This window comes from Lampris incognitus, chromosome 21 (genome assembly GCF_029633865.1).
Source record: "Lampris incognitus isolate fLamInc1 chromosome 21, fLamInc1.hap2, whole genome shotgun sequence".
In the NCBI taxonomy this organism is placed as follows: domain Eukaryota; kingdom Metazoa; phylum Chordata; class Actinopteri; order Lampriformes; family Lampridae; genus Lampris; species Lampris incognitus.
In genome coordinates, this window is record NC_079231.1 from 24,652,599 (window position 1) to 24,664,753 (window position 12,155).

Below are 12,155 nucleotides of genomic sequence, written 5' to 3' on the forward strand. Positions count from 1 at the left end.
GGTTAAGGATTAGGATGCCTCCTGGGCGCCTTCCTTTGGAGGTTTTCCGGGCACAGCCAACTTGGAGGAGACCCCGGGGTAGACCCAGAACTCGCTGTCCAGTCTGGCCTGGGAAAGCCTTGGGATCCCCCAGGAGGAGCTGGATGGCATTGCTGGTGAGAGGGACGTCTGGAGTGCCCAACTCAGCTTGCTGCCACCACCACGCGACCCCACAGAAGCGGCTGAAGATGAATGAATGCAGAAAAGAAGCCCTCTTCTCTGGGCTAGCAGTGTTTAAAAGGAGAGTGTTTTACACTATTTACACGTAGCACAACATGCTTGTTGCACGCTTGACTATGATATATAAGATTCTGACTTGTGACATGGTCCAGCTAATTCATAAATTGATCTCCTTTTACTCACATTGCTATAGGTGATCTACCTGCTGTGTATTTACATCAATTTCACGTGACATGACATGCACTTGGCTACGATAACCATTCAATGCTCTAAAGATGACCGTATGTTGAATCATGGTGAATCTGCTAACTGCTGACTCTCTTAAGTCGCTATGGATAAAAGCATCAGTTAAATGAGAACATTTGAGATGAAGACAGACAAAAGAAATATTTAAGTGTAATGATACTGGCGTGAAATATTAAAAAAAAAACCTTAAAACAGTTATAATAACAAATAAATGCTATTATTATCATTACCATTATTATTAAACTTGCAACATAAGTATTAGCATCCTAAAATCCCAATTTTGTTGAGCTCTATAACTCACCATGGTGTCAGGGCTACCCTGGTTGATGAAGGAGTGGGACTGGTTCTTGGGTACTACGGCTTTAACCAGTGGCACATTGTCACTGATACCCTGTAAATTAGAGGAGAATTATATAGGAAGAAATGTATCTTTGGCTTTATAGAACAAGTAAATACAATGTAAATATTTTACAGTGAGTCTATGTATGAATGAGTGACTGTGTGAGGGAGTCCGAGAGATCGTAAGAAAGAGAGAGAGAGCAAACAAAAGGCCAACATTGACAACTGCCGTGATTTTAGTTAGACTTCAAATGAAGACTGATTTGGTTTCAGTGAGTGAATGAGAGTGGTCAGTCAGCCATGTTGGTTTGACTGAGGTGCGATGAGTAAAGGGGAGTGGCGCAAGCCGACTCTGACCTCTATAAAGAAGGACTTGAGCTCATTGAGGTGTTCAAAGATGCTGGGGGGACATGTGTCCAGTCGTGCGTTCCTCTTATCCACTTCCTCTTGTGTCAGCCGCAGAGGGTGGGGTTCCTACATAAGAGTAAAGAGACACATGCACACACATTATCATTATCGCATAACCTCATCGAAAAACATGACTCAGAATTCATCTTATATTAGCCTGAAATATTGCAAATATTGCAATTACAACAATAGATTGTAAACTTTTTTTTTTTTTACATTTTTGGAGGGGTACTGGGGCAGTTGCTACAAGCCATCTGGTTCTTGTATAACCAAAGTGAGAGCTGTGTCCGTATTCTCAGCATAAAGGCAAACACGTTTTTGGTGGGTGTCGGACTTCGCCAAGGTTGTCCCTTGTCTCCGATTCTGTTTGTTATATTCACGGACAGGATCTCAAGGCGCAGCCAAGGTGAGGAGTGTGTCCAGTTTGGCAACCTCAAAATTGCATCTCTGCTCTTTGCAGATGATGTGGTTTTGTTGGCGTCATCAGAATGCAACCTCCAGCATGCACTGGGGCGGTTTGGAGCTGAGTGTGAAATGGCTGGGATGAGTCAGCACCTCCAAGTCTGAGGCAATGGTTCTCTACTGGAAAATGGTGGATTGATCCCTCCATGTTGGGGACGAGTTGTCGCCTCAAGTGAAGGAGTTCCAAGTATCCTAGAAGGAGGCCGATCGGGTCCTGCTGGCTACCAGACGGTTGTCTGTGCAGAGTGTGGCATCGGAGCCTCTGCAGCCGACGTCGGAGGACGCGGACCCGACAGTGGTGGCTGAAGTGACTGCCCGGAGACGGCGCGGGAGAGGCCTCTGTTTCTTCCACCAGCGGTTCGGCGGCAAAGCGAGGCGCTGCGTCCCTCTGTGCACGTTTGAGGCGGCGGGAAACTCCAGGGCCAGCGCTCAGTAGCAGCTGTGGGCGCTGGCGGACGTAGTGAGCTGCTCTTCGATGTCAGGAAGACGGTTTCTGGTGGACTCAGGCTCGCAAAAGAGCCTACTCTCTCCTGCTAAGACAGACAGGTCGGCCGAAGGCGGCGGCCCACAGTTAAGTGCAGCTAACGGTTCGTCCATTGCGACGTTTGGCACAAGGTTGGTGACTGTTTGCTTCCACGGGCGCCATTTTGAGTGGGACTTTGTAGTGGCCGCCATTACTTTTCCTATTATCGGCGCGGATTTTCTGTGTGCTAATGGTCTACTGGTTGATGTTGCAAACTGCCGTTTAATTGATGCTGTGTCTTTCGCCACTGTTCCGTGCGAGACGGGGAGCCGGGCCGTTAACACACGCTAACTTTTTAGCATTAGGGGATGTTTTTCAGCGTTTGCTGGCGGATTCTCCATCGGTGACTACACCTGCCTTTTCCACCGCGGTTACTAAACACAGGGTAGAACATTTCATTCCCACTCTGGGACCGCCAGTTTTTGCGCGCGTGCGGCGCCTCGACACGGTAAAATTGGCTATAGCTAAGGAGGAGTTCGCCATCATGGAGCGTCTGGGTATAGTGAGGCGTTCCAACAGCCCGTGGGCCTCGCCGCTTCACATGGTGCCCAAGGCAGATGGGTTGTGGCGGCTTTGCGGCGATTTTCGCCGCCTGAACAACGTCACCGCCAATGACCGCTACCCCATCCCACACATACAGGACTTTTCCATACGCCTGGCAGGTACCACTATTTTCTCTAAGGCGGACCTGGTGCGCGGCTATCATCAGGTTCCCGTGCGCGCAGGGGACGTGCCCAAGACCGCAGTGATGACCCCATTTGGGCTTTTTGAGTTCATGCGCATGCCTTTTGGCTTGAAGGGGGCAGTGCAAACCTTTCAGAGGCTGATGGACTCGGTGTTGCGTGACCTTGCTTTCGTGTTCGTTTATCTCGACGACATATTAGTGGCCAGTCCGTCAGCTGAAGAGCACCTGGCGCACCTGAAACAGGTTTTTCGTCGTCTGGACGAACACGGCCTGATAGTCAACCCGGCCAAGTGTCAGTTTTGGACTGCCGGTGATTGACTTCTTGGGTCACTGCATTTTGCCGCAAGGCGCAGTCCCGTTGCCTTCTAAGGTGCAAGCGGTGGCGGAATTTCCCCGCCCAGTCTCTGTTAAGGCATTGCAGGAATTCTTGGGCATGGTGAATTTCTATAACCGTTTCCTCCCTCGCGCTGCCCACCTCCTTCAGCCACTTTGCGAAGCCCTGCGGCTTAAGAAGGCTAACGACCCTGTCGACTGGACTTCCGAACGGGTCCAGGCCTTTGACGGAGCTAAGTGCGCCCTGGCTAACGCTGCCCTCCTCGCCCATCCCACACCCACGGCGTCCATAGCTTTAACAACCGATGCGTCTGACATAGCCGTGGGGGCTGTGGTTGAACAGCGCGTGGTGAATGCGTGGCAGCCACTCGCATTTTTCGGCCGCAAACTGCGGGATAGCGAGCGCAAGTACAGCGTTTTTGACCAGGAGTTGCTGGCACTGCACCTTGCAACCCGGCATTTCCGCTTCCTGCTGGAGGATTGCCCATTCACGGCTTATGTGGATCATAAGCCGCTGACTTTTGCCATGTCCAAGGTGACTGAGGCATGGTCTGCTCGTCAACAGCGCCACCTAGCGGCGATCTCCGAGTTCACAACAGACATTCAGCATGTGGCCGGGAAGTCCAACCCTGTTGCTGATTGTCTGTCGCGTGTGCTTGTGTGTCCTGTGCACCTCGATGTGGATTTCTCCGCTATGGCTGCCGACCAGCCCAGCGACCCGGACGTCCTCGCCCTTAGGTCAACGCGTACCGGTCTCAAGCTAGAGGACGCTGTGATGCAGGAAGGCAGTCTTGCCCTCCTCTGCGATGTCTCCACCGGCCGTCCCCGCCCCGTTGTTCCAGTGGCCTGGCGCCGTCGAGTTTTCGATTCGATTCACTCCCTCTCGCACCCTGGAGTTCGGGCGTCGGTGAAGTTGGTCGGTTCCAAGTTCGTCTGGCCTGGCCTCGGCAAGGACGTCAAGGGGTGGGCAGCTGCATGTGTAGCGTGCCAGCGCGCTAAGGTCCACCAGCACACTAAATCGCCCCTCAAACCGTTTCCGATCCCGGCCAGACGTTTCGACCACGTGCATGTGGACCTTGTGGGCCCTCTACCTTCTTCACAGGGTTTTACGCACCTGCTCACAATGGTAGATCGGACCACCAGGTGGCCAGAGGCTGTCCCTCTATCCTCCACAACATCCTCAGATGTTGCACGCGCTTTTCTTTCCTCCTGGGTCGCCCGTTTCGGCACTCCGTCAGATATCAGACAGGGGCCCCCAGTTCGTGTCAGAGCTCTGGTCGGCACTTGCACGATCCTTGGGTGTGCAAGTACACCGCACTACCGCGTATCACCCTCAGGCTAACGGCTTGTGTGAACGTTTTCACCAGTTGCTCAAGGCAGCGCTGTGCGCTGCACTCTCGGATGGTAACTGGGTGGATCATTTACCTTGGGTTATGCTCGGGTTGCGTTCGGCTCCTAAGGAGGACCTTGACGCGTCACCCGCTGAGCTGGTGCTCGGTCAGCCGCTCCGCGTCCCTGGGGAATTTTTGCCAGGGAGTTCCGCTCCTCGACCCCGTCCAGCCGTTTATCCTTTTTTGTCCGACAGCACTCGGGTTCCAGGCCCTGTTCACCACTGTTTTCCGCGGTCGTTCGTGCCTGCGGAGCTCATGTCGGCTCATTTTGTTTTTGTACGGCCTGATGCTCACCGCTCACCCCTCCAACCCCCATACGATGGCCCATTTCGGGTTCTTGAGACGGGTCCTAAGGGTTTTGTGCTAGATATGGGTGGGCGTAGGGAGCGTGTCACACTTGATAGGCTTAAACCAGCGCACAGGGTGGCAGGCGAAGTTGTGTTTCCGGCCCAGGTTCCCCGTCGGGGTCGTCCTCCTTCCAGGACCCCGGCAGTGTCTTCACGGGTTCAGCGTTCTGCTTCTCAGCCGGCTTTGGACTGTGTTTCACCTACTGTTTCGGCTGAGGGACGGCGCAGCCGTTATGGTAGGCTGCTTAAGCCTCCAGTGAGACACTAATTTTCTTTCCAGGAGCCCCTTCTGGGTGTTCGGGGGGGGGGCTGTGTGGTGGACACTAGGGGCTATGCCTCTCACCCAGCAGGACTGTGAGCTGGGGGCGTGGTTTACGGTCCCGGGCTCGCCGGTGCAGGGTTGTTCCTGCTGCAGTTGGTTTTTGGAGTGGAGGAATAAATATCAAACTCGCCTTGGTCTCCTGTGTTTTTCCTCATTCCTGCCACACCACAACCATTTTCTTGTTTTCTCATCATGACTTAAAACTTCACCAACCATATCAGTTGCACACATTTTATTCAGCTCAGCATGAGTGAACGTCTTCTTAGCTTCAGAAAGGTTCCATGAAACATGTAGTGATGCAGCTGCTGCACTCTCTTGTGCCGATGTTGATTTACAGATGGTAGAAACTGAGTGCTTGTATGGTGTCATCATATTTACTGTTTTTTTTATCTGATCTTGTAGAGTAGTTGGCATTAAAACTGGCAGCATGCATAGTGTTGAAGTGCTGCTTGAGATCATCTGCTTTGCAGACAGATACGGTCTGCATACATATCAAGCATGTTGGTTTGGCATTGGCATGGTCTGGTAAAATAAAACAAAATCGATCAGTTCAGTCAGATTTGAACTGACGGTTTTCCTGGTTGACTTTCTGCTTTTTCACACAGGCCATGTTCTTGGTTTAGGACAATTGACCTTTCGCAAAGTCCCGCCCCCTTTAGTTACTGTTGCTATGCCCGTCAAGCATTTCAGAACTATCCAGGAAGTAGCCAGAAAACACCAAAACATGGAAGGAAGAAATCAGCGCATTGTGTGGGTAAAAGTAACAGTAATAATACCTTAGCTGTATTAGCTATCAATAATAGCTAGTAGCAAGCTTAGCTTGGAGCAGACAGGTATTTTTGTTGATTTTGGATGGATTAAGCTGGCCATGGGGTCTGCTATACTGCGAAATCTATTGCCGACATTGCGCTTCTTGCATTCTGGGTTTCGGGAAGGGAAAGAAAATTACACCCCTCCAAACTTTTCAGATATCTAGTATCCGGTCTGCAGATCCCATAGGCGTTTCAGCATTTTGTTGTGTGTTTGAAAGCTTGACGGACTGTTGCTAAGGTAGGATTGGACAAGCACCGTTCTGGGGCGGTACTTTGCGAAAGGTCAATTATTGAGTAGCTTGGGAGTGGCTCTGTCTAGTCAAGACTGTAGAGACCATGGAGTACGTCTTACGTCTATGCGCGCTCCACAGCATAGGCCTTGTGTACGGTGTGGGGTGAGGTCAAAATAGAGCAGCACACACTTTGTTTCACGTTATGACAGGTGCGTTAGAGCCAATGGGTCGGCACAGGCCAGACATATGGTTCTCGCGGGCCCAACCTGGCCCGCAGGCCACTTATTGGGGTTCGGGGATATAGGACATAGACCCATGTGATGTAGATGTTGCACATCTGACCAGTAAAAAATGAGGTAAGAACAAAATATCAAGCAAGCATTAGCCAACTAAACTCTCTGGGTAGACTTGTGAGAAGCTGAGATGACATGCGCTACTACAACACTGCCACCTTCAGTCAAACCCACACCTCCATCACTGTCCTCTACATCTACACCCTTTATATCCTTTTAACATGGACACCACCATCACTGTCCTCTACATCTACACCCCTTTATATCCTTGATACATGGACACCACCATCATTGTCCTCTACAGCTACACCCCTTTATATCCTTTATACACAGAAACCTCCATCATTGTCCTCTACATCTACATCTATGACCCCCAGAGAAGTGGCTGATGATGAGATGAGATGATGGCTTTTTTTCCTTGAAGTCAAAGGAATTGTGTGTCTGTTCTGGGTTTGTACCTTGAGTAGCTGACAAGGAGTCTGTCCAAAGTTGCTGATCATGCCCTCCAAGGCCTTCCTCTCCTTTTCATCGGTGATGGCATCTAGGTCTACTGCCCCTGCAACAACAAATCAACTCTTCCAAGAATATGTATACAACATCCACTGTAAAAAAGCAAGTAATCTGAAATGTGGGCTATTCTACACTGATAGTGTTGAATAGAAAACTGCTGGATGGGTTTACCTTCATACGTGCAGTAGTAGAAAACATTGAGGGCCTCCACTGCTGCAGGGCCCCTCTGCTTGTAACCAAAAATCAGATCTATCCATTCGTGCAGGTGGGTCGACACATACTCTGATTCCTGTAACACACAGGCAGGCAAGGAGAACGTGTTAGCACTATGTACACACAATGGCTACAAATCAGCCAAATGCACATACACAAACCCATACTATATGATCACGCCGTATAGAGAGAAGATAATCACATGTGCTGCACTTTTAGTTTCACTGCATGGAACTGATGCTTTGATTTGTACTTAAATTTTAGGTTCCACATTTATGCACAACTTTCGTACACTTGCAGTACACAGTTCTATCGCTCCCGTTTCATGCTTGCAAAGAATATTTTGAGATAACAATTTCCTCACCTTTAAACAACAAGACAAAATAATGGAAACACCTATTAATATATTGATGACAAGTACCTAAGAAGGAGGGCCACCCTTTGCCTTCAGAACAGTTTCAATCCTTTTTGGGGTGCTGTCATTGGAGTCCTGAACTGTGCCTTGTGAGATACTGGACCATTCTTCAAGGAGTAGAAATCTACTTTGCGTTCCTGAGCTCCCCATAAAGGAACATGGTGTCTAGATCTGATGTTGGGGAGGCGATGCAAGGCGTTTGACTTTAATCCTGACATTACATGAATTTGTTTAGCAGTGAGTCTGGGGGCATCATTGCCTTCTTTGTCTCATGGTTGTGTGGTCTGGGTCAGCTGTGCTCACCTGTCCCCCATTACATGATTGGCTTGGCATGTCTGTTCCTGCACCCGTGTTGCCCTAGTGATCCCCAGTCCCTTATTTGGCTTGCCATTTCGGTTGCTGCCCCGGATTGCCCCATTTACCTGATTGCCCCTGCTTTACTCACCTGTTCCCCTTTCTCTGATTGGCTTTTCTGTTCCCGCCCTGTCCTGCTCACCTGCACCCAATCTCCCTGATTGGCTCCCCAATGTTATACTATATTCCCCCTGGTTGCCCTGGTGCTTTGTTGGGTCGTCACACACACACACATGTTGACTTTTGGAAGCCGGACGCATCACGTCTTGTCTCCAGTCTTTCTTGCTGCCTGACTCTACGTTCCCGTGTTGTGAATTTGTTATGAAAATAAAACCTTGTTCTAGCCCAGTCTGTCTCTGCTGTCTGCATCTGGGTCCTCAACTCCTGCTCCCAGTGCGACAGTTTGCACCATAGGTCTGGTCTTTTAAAATGACCTCATATTCCTTGGCTGTTATACGACCATGCGGAACAGTCAGGGGACTTAATGACTCTCATGAAAAGCCCCCCCATACCAATATATACAGGGGTGCACACAACTTTTTTGGTCTGGTTCTCAAGGGAGCACTTGGAGATGTTGCTTGGTACTCAGTCTTTATGCGGCACGGTTATCCTACAAGCTGCCGTCATCACTACCCTCCTGACTGCTCTCCTCACTGCCCCCCCCCTTCTCGTGAATGATGTGCATTCCTAACATTAACTCCAAGCCTCTTGAAAAGCGCAATATCCTCGTCATATGAACGCATTGAGCGTGCATGTTTCGCTTTGGAAAGGCCAACAGAAAAACACTACACAGCGCCCAAAGCTGTTCTTCAGTTTGTCCTGCCACATGTCGGGAGGGCGAGGGGCTTTCTGATCCTGCTGCACCTGTTATCAGTAGTTTGCACTATGTTCACGTGCTCGTTACTCTTCTCATGCTTTTCAAAAGTTGGATGACTGAAATTTTTTTGTCCCTATATAAAAGGCACCACTTTTATACGTCTTTTCTTTTTATATTTTAGGTCTGGTGTGGCGAGTGTCAAAAACACAGATGTCTAGCACAACACAAAGCTTCTCCCAGGCAAGTCAACCCCACCTTCTCGTGGTTCAGATTGGTATCACTAACAGGGCTCTGGCTATGGGCGAATTGCCGGTGCCCTAGAAAGTAACCGGACCCCTGCTGACTTGTGGGATAGGCTACTTAGCCAAAGGCTAGGTGGGGGGCACAAACTCCGACAGAAAACCTCCGGAGGAGTAACCCCCCTCCCCCCCAGACCAATTACTACGGCCCACTTGAACATGGACATGTCCTGGTAATTGAGTCAAGGTTACACCAGTTATGGGTTAAATAACAAAACAAACTATTGCCTTATAGATGCCCTGGGAGGGGTAAAGGCTGTGGGACCAAACCAGACAGAAATTGAGTTCTGAAGGAGGTGTGACCTCAGTCTACTATCAGCAAACGACAAGCATTTTGCTCGACTGCGATCAAAAGAGATTATCCGTGAGATTGGGATTTTCATGGCATATTTTGCACCACATCTCTGTGTGGTTGTCATCTGTTTGGAGCCAGGCTACTTCCTGCAGCCACTTTTCTGTGAATACATGTTTTTTATGTGCAGGTTCAGTCTGGCCTTTCTTTGGAGGTGGTGCAACACCAAAGTAATTACTTAATGTAGCTTGCTGCTTGGGAATTTTAATGAATGGATGAAAATCCTAAAACCAGAGAAGAAAATGTAACGTTAAGCTAGTTGTAACATAAGCTAACTATTTCCTGGAGCTCAAGGTTTAACGGTTAACCTTGCTAACTTGGAAAAAACCGCACCCGCTTAATCCAGAACGAAGGCTAAAAGTTGCACGATTAACAGCTGATTATTAACATTGACACCATCCACCCATCCATCATCCAAACCACTTATCCTGCTATCAGGATTGCAGGGATGCTGGAGCCTATCCCAGCAGTCACTGGGCGGCAGGTGGGAAGACACCCTGGTCAGGCCGCCAGGCCATCACAGGGCTCTCACACACACACACACACACACACACCACACATTCGTCATAATGACTTTCTTACCAGTGATATGTGGAGAAAATCCTGTTGTTTCAGTAAGTAAGTGTGTCCCAAAAATGTTGGTACACAAAAGCACCTTGTTTCGTATTATCTGCCGCTCATCCTTTTTTTTGGGGGGGGGGTCCCCCCTTTTCCTCCCCAATTGTACTTGGCCAATTAAACCATTCATCTGAGCCGTCCCGGTTTCTGCTCCACCCCCTCTGCCGATTCGGGGAGGGCTGCAGACTACCACATGCCTCCTCTCATACATGTGGAGTCACCAGCCGCTTCTTTTCACCTGACAGTGAGGAGTTTCACCAGGGGGACATAGCGCATGGGAGGATCACGCTATTCCACCCAGTCCCCCCCCCCCCCGAACAGACGCCCCGACCGACCAGAGGAGGCGCTAGTGCAGCGACCAGGACACATACCCACATCCGGCTTCCCACCCGCAGACACCGCCAATTGTGTCTGTAGGAACGGCCGACCCAGCCGGAGGCAACATGGAGACTCGATCTTGCAATCCCCATGTTGGTAGGCAATGGAATAGACCGCATGCCACCTGCACGCCCTTTCAAAAAACAGCTCTAAATCGGATTTGGGCAGCCAGAGCATCTGGACTAAGACGCGTCTGTAGAAATCTGATTTGAATCGCATTTCAAACCACCTCCAAATGTGGTTTAGCTCGATTTGCAAAAATCACATCTCATGTGGTTTCTTGCTGTCCAGACTTTCTAAAAATCCATCTGGATACAATCTGGATATGCCAACAAATGGATGTGGACTGGCAGTGTGAACAAGGCCAAACAGTATATTCCTGGCAGTAGAAGAACTAAGTCTTACTAGAGCTTTCCGGTGTTTGTAGATGAAGTCCTCTGGAGACTTTGCCCACTTTGGCAGAATGACATCATTGACCTTTTCTTTGGAGATCTGCAGACGACCCAGATCGAAGCCTGGGGTGACAGAAGGGGAGAGGGCCGGGGACAAGGAGAACAGCAGAGGAAAGGTTAGTCAGAAACAGACACACTGATAAGAAGGGAGAGGAGAAGAGAGAGAGAGAAGAGTATAAAGAAAAAAGGAAATAGAGCAACAGAATGAATTTACCCTAACAGCAGTTACAGTTTGCTGACTGTCGTCTTAACCTTTAGGTTCTCTTGAAGAACGGGAAAAATTACGACCCATGTGCAATCCAAGGACACACTATATGTCTCCCCTCCTGTATCTAGCACAAAATACTTCTTGTAACCAACAAAGTTCTTCATGGTCTCACCCCACAATATTCGTCTAACCCTCTCCATTTATTCTGACTCTCCTCCCAGGACACTGAGGTCCTCCAGTGCCAGTTTACTCTCCCTCCCTAGGTTCAGACTGTCTTCTATGGGTGGCGGGTCATTCAGTGTTGGGGGGAATAGCGTGATCCTCCCATGTGCTATGTCCCCCTGGCGAAACTCCTCAATGTCAGGTGAAAAGAAGCGGCTGGCGACTCCACATTTATCGGAGGAAGCATGGTAGTCTGCAGCCCTCCCTGGATCGGCAGAGGGGGTGGAGCAGCGACCAGAACGGCTCGGAAGAGTGGAGTAATTGGCCGGGTACAATCGGCTCTGTGCATAACTGTAGTCCACTGACTTTCGGTTTCCGCTGCAGTGGTCGTACCAGTTTCCTGTCTGTTGGAGTGTGCTATTGACAATGACATATTTTTGGCGATGCCTGCAAGATTTAGCATGGATAAATGTCAACCACATGCACACAACTGTCCACACACTTTCACCTGCACCTACCAGCAAACGAGTGAAATGTTTCAAGTTGTAAATATCAAGTTACGTCCACAATTATGAGAATGAGCAGACGGACGGAATTGTGGACGTTCAGATAGGTAGAACAGATGAGATCAACAAGGTATTAATAGCACACAGGCTTTGGACATTTCCAAACCTTAGCTTGTTCAGTTAGATTGCAACACTAGCTCTACAACGCCAACATGTGATCACAGATTATTAGCCGGAGCAAACAATAAAATTTGATGA

At 49.4% G+C, this 12,155-nt stretch overlaps 1 protein-coding gene across 1 annotated transcript in view; it reads right to left on the reverse strand.

The window, feature by feature from the left end:
• nbeal1 (neurobeachin-like 1) overlaps window positions 1-12,155 on the reverse strand; it is a 132,546-nt gene that overhangs the window by 17,700 nt on the left and 102,691 nt on the right. Inside the window, exons 42-46 of the mRNA XM_056300960.1 lie at window positions 10,975-11,084; window positions 7,295-7,412; window positions 7,072-7,169; window positions 1,162-1,278; window positions 767-856 (exon numbers count right to left, since the gene is read on the reverse strand). Coding sequence (XP_056156935.1) covers window positions 767-856; window positions 1,162-1,278; window positions 7,072-7,169; window positions 7,295-7,412; window positions 10,975-11,084 — 533 coding nt within the window. The remainder of the gene's footprint in view (window positions 1-766; window positions 857-1,161; window positions 1,279-7,071; window positions 7,170-7,294; window positions 7,413-10,974; window positions 11,085-12,155) is intronic.